At 41.8% G+C, this 4,063-nt stretch overlaps 1 protein-coding gene across 1 annotated transcript; it reads right to left on the bottom strand.

Annotated features, from left to right (window-relative positions):
- Positions 1-2,920: 2,920 nt before the first annotated feature.
- Positions 2,921-3,745, bottom strand: LOC113535304 (MORN repeat-containing protein 3-like). The gene has a single exon (XM_053231601.1). The coding sequence runs from the start codon at positions 3,619-3,621 to the stop codon at positions 3,274-3,276; it is 348 nt and encodes a 115-aa protein (XP_053087576.1). The 5' UTR covers positions 3,622-3,745; the 3' UTR covers positions 2,921-3,273.
- Positions 3,746-4,063: the final 318 nt, after the last annotated feature.

Genomic DNA, 4,063 nt, shown 5'->3' with positions numbered 1-4,063 from the left:
TACACCACTCCGTTGGACTTAATAACACCGTCTTGCGTTGGTTCGAGTCATACCATGCAGACAGATCTGAATTTGTGGCCATGGGAAGCTCAAGGTCCCGTTCACATGCTGTTAGATGCGGAGTTCCACAGGGATCAGTTCTTGGACCTATTTTATTCATTCTTTACATGCTCCCCCTTGGAAAAGTCATCAGTCGCTTGGGAATTTCTTTCCATTGTTACACTGATGATACACAACTATATATGAAGAATGATGCTCACTCATCATCATCATCATCATCATCATCATCAACTTTAACTACACTCACTGCCTGTCTGGAGGAGATAAGGGCATGGATGAATCATAACTTTCTCCAGTTGAACAGCTCAAAAACAGAAGCCATCCTCATTGGTTCCCCTCATCAGATCAGAACATCTACCATAACTTGCATTACATTCTCTGGCCTGGACATCCCCCTATCACCATTAGTTACAAATCTTGGTGTTAGGTTTGACCCTCATTTAACCTTTGAGGCTCACATTAAACATCTTTGCAAAACATCATTTCATCACCTCAGGAATATAGCCAGACTCCCTCCTACACTCACCCTACATGATGCTGAGAAACTCGTCCACGCCTTTGTCTCCTCCAGACTGGACTACTGCAACTCTCTTCTCATCGGGATCCCTAGCAAGAGCATCCAGAAACTCCAGCACATACAGAATAGTGCCGCTAGGATCCTGATGAGAGTGCGTAAATACCAATTCTTCAATCATTACACTGGCTTCCCATTTCCGCTCGGATTGAATACAAGGTCTCCCTCCTCACACATCAGTGCATCTATGGCAATGCCCCCACTTACCTTAAAGAACTCCTCACCCCACAGATTTCAGCACGTCCCCTCCGCTCTACAAACACTCATCGTCTCCTCCCCCCTAGGACTAAGACCCGCACCATTGGGGATCGAGCCTTTTGCGCCGCTGCTCCTCGCCTGTGGAATGCCCTCCCTGAACATCTGAGGGCTCCACAAATGAATGATGGTTTTAAAAGGGGTTAAAAACGTACCTTTTTAAAAAGTGTTTTAATATTTAGAGTTTAAATTTCTGTGCTAATCTCAGTTGGCAGCTGGTTTTAATTGCTGTATGTTATTATGACTCTTTTCTGTAGCACTTTGGGATTTTCTTTAAAATGTAAAGTGCTTTATAAATAAAATGTATTATTATTATTATTATTATTATTATTATTATTATCATTATTATATCCCAACCTTCTAGGGGAAGAGGAAGGCCAAAAACACAGCCAACACAGCCAGCCCTAAATGCAGCACAGCCCTGGAAAACAGAAAGGGACCCTGATGTTGTGCCTACACTCCATCAGTTTCAGCCATGCAAAACTCCTGGAGCTCAGACTGATGCATCACAGCACTATACCCCACTGGACCTCTTTCGGTTGCACCTTTTAAAGGCTTCTGTGTAGACACTTTGCACAAATACAAACAAGCAGGCAGCAAGAAATATGGACAAGGGCAAAAAGTACATATGGTCCAGTGTCACTGTAGAAGAGTTCTACAAATTAATTGGTTTGGTTACATCAATAGTCCCTCCAAAACATATCCAGGATTATTGGAGAGAGAACCATATCTACTCTGTCCCATTTCCAGCAACAGTTATGATGAGGGATGGGTTCAGAACTATTTCCTGGTACGTTCACATGACTGACCCAGACAAAGATGTGGTGAACGACAGGGGGAAGGGGACACCAGACCATGACACGTTGTTCTGCACCACTTCTCGATGAGATATGTGCATATGTAATGCCAGGCACATTACCATCCAAGAAGGATGCAGTAGATGAGAGAATGGTGGCAACAAAAGCTAAAAATGGCATGAGCCAGTATATGAAGGACAAGCCTACAAAATGGTGGTTCAAGCTTTTTGTGTTACCCTCTTAGGAGAACCATTAAGACTTTATTGACATTGATAGATATTTTATCATCTTTGTCCTCTTAGGGAGGAGGAGACGTGACAGGAGACATAACACAGATGCAAAAGTAGACGTAAAACGGACGTGATACATATTAGGACACTGATTGGTGAAGTTGTAATGCTGGAAGTTTGGGGCTTCAAATCCTCCATGACTTTTGGGTCTTTGTAGAGTGGTTAATTTGACACCAGAATTTAGTGACACTGGAGTCAAGTGACTTAAAACAGGAAGGGGGTGGCTGAGCTGGGACAATTGAAAATAAGTAATTTGTTAGTATTGTCATTTTTAATGGATGCTATTCTGCCAGTGAGAGACGGGAAGGTTTATCCAGCATTGGAGTTTGTTACTTATGCAATTCAGTAATGGGTGAAAGCTGAGTTTGTGTGTCTGACAGCAGGGTGGAGATTTTGATACCAATGTAAGTGATGAAGCCAGTGCTTATGGGGATGTTTAGAGATTGGGCTGCAGTTTCTGATTCACAACAGGAAAAGTGTGAGTCTAATGTGAAAGTTTGAAGCAGATCAAAACATGGGAATGAAATGGGAAAACAACATCTCACTGTGATTAGTTACATAAACTCCTAAAATGACTTATATGAATAGTCATAAAAGCAAAGTTTAAGGTGGATTTTCTCCAGATGTTGACAGTACAATGGGCTCAAATTTAGTATGCACACAGTCCGGGAGCTTCTACCATTCTGTGCTGATGGGATCTATTAACTCTGGAATATTTCATCACTAGAGCCACCCAAAATCAGCCAAATATTGATGACAAAATGGTAGTGCAGATCCAGTCCTGTTCCCCAAACCTAATTCATACTGTTTTCCCATTTCAATCCCAGCATGTTCTCACATGTAAACTGTAAATGTGTAACCATGACAACAGGCATGAATAACCACTAGTCCTGTATTTTTACACGTCACTCTGAGCATCACTGAACAAACATGAGGAAAACGAATAAGACTTTTAAAATTTTATTAAAATTTTCACTATTATTCTATTAGTGAAATTCAATAAGAAAATAGACTATCAGTGATTTTGTAAAAAGATTAATTATTCTGCAAAACCTGTGTAAATCTACAATAAACAAACACTGAGATATTTAAGAGATTTTTTTATTAATTCATTCATTTATTATATTCATGGAGGCCCTTAAAGCACATGGTGTAATTTTGAGGTTAATTATCTCGTGCACACCACTGACTGTCGCATGCATGGCAACTCTCTCAGTTAACTTTCAGAGACAAGCTTGGTGTATATTTTTATTTATATTTTGTTTTGTTTCTCTTTTTTTTTTTTGGCAAAGGTCCGTTAAGGTCCATTAATCCTTTTTTTCCTGGAGCAGAAATGGCTGCGTGCCTCCTTCAGTACAGCCTGAACATCCTGCAGCATCACCGGGGGTAAAGGGTGCAGCTGTGGTGTGTGTGTTTTCTTCCTGTCGCACTCACACACCGTCCCACACTTCAGCGCATCATCTACCCAGAAGCCCTGGTACACCTGACCCCTGTCCCTGTAGACAAAGCGTCCGTGTCCATGTTTCTTCCCGTCCTTCATGGAGCCCTGATAGCTGTTCCCGTTCCTGAGCGCCAGCACGCCCTGGCCGTGGGGTTTATCCCTGAGCCACTCTCCTTCATACACATCTCCATTCTCATACCTCATCCTCCCCCATCCGCTCCTCTCATTCTCCACCCACTGCCCCTCATATCACGCTGACGAGCTGTAGAAACATCTCCCAAACCCCTCCTTCTTATCGTTCCTCCAGGTCCCTGAATAAACTCTTAAATATTCTTTGGTAGACAACTGCAATTTGCACGTAACCGTCTCGCCTTCATACATAGATCTGGCTCTCTTTCACACCTGAATTTCCTGCCCCTGTATCTAACTTATTTTTTCCCCACCTGGTTTCTGAATGTTGGTTTACTTTTTGGGACAAATTGACTACATACTGAAATCTGTTGTGTTTTTTTGTTGTCACTTGAGGTTGTTTTCTATAGAAGTTGGTGAAGACCACACAATTTTTACTTGGGCCCTGGTAAATAAAAACATAAAACTGAAGGAGGGTCTACTTTCTTTTTCCTATGACTGAACGAATGAATGAATA

This window comes from Pangasianodon hypophthalmus, chromosome 29 (genome assembly GCF_027358585.1).
Source record: "Pangasianodon hypophthalmus isolate fPanHyp1 chromosome 29, fPanHyp1.pri, whole genome shotgun sequence".
NCBI lineage: Eukaryota > Metazoa > Chordata > Actinopteri > Siluriformes > Pangasiidae > Pangasianodon > Pangasianodon hypophthalmus.
This window is presented reverse-complemented; position numbering and strand designations above follow the sequence as displayed.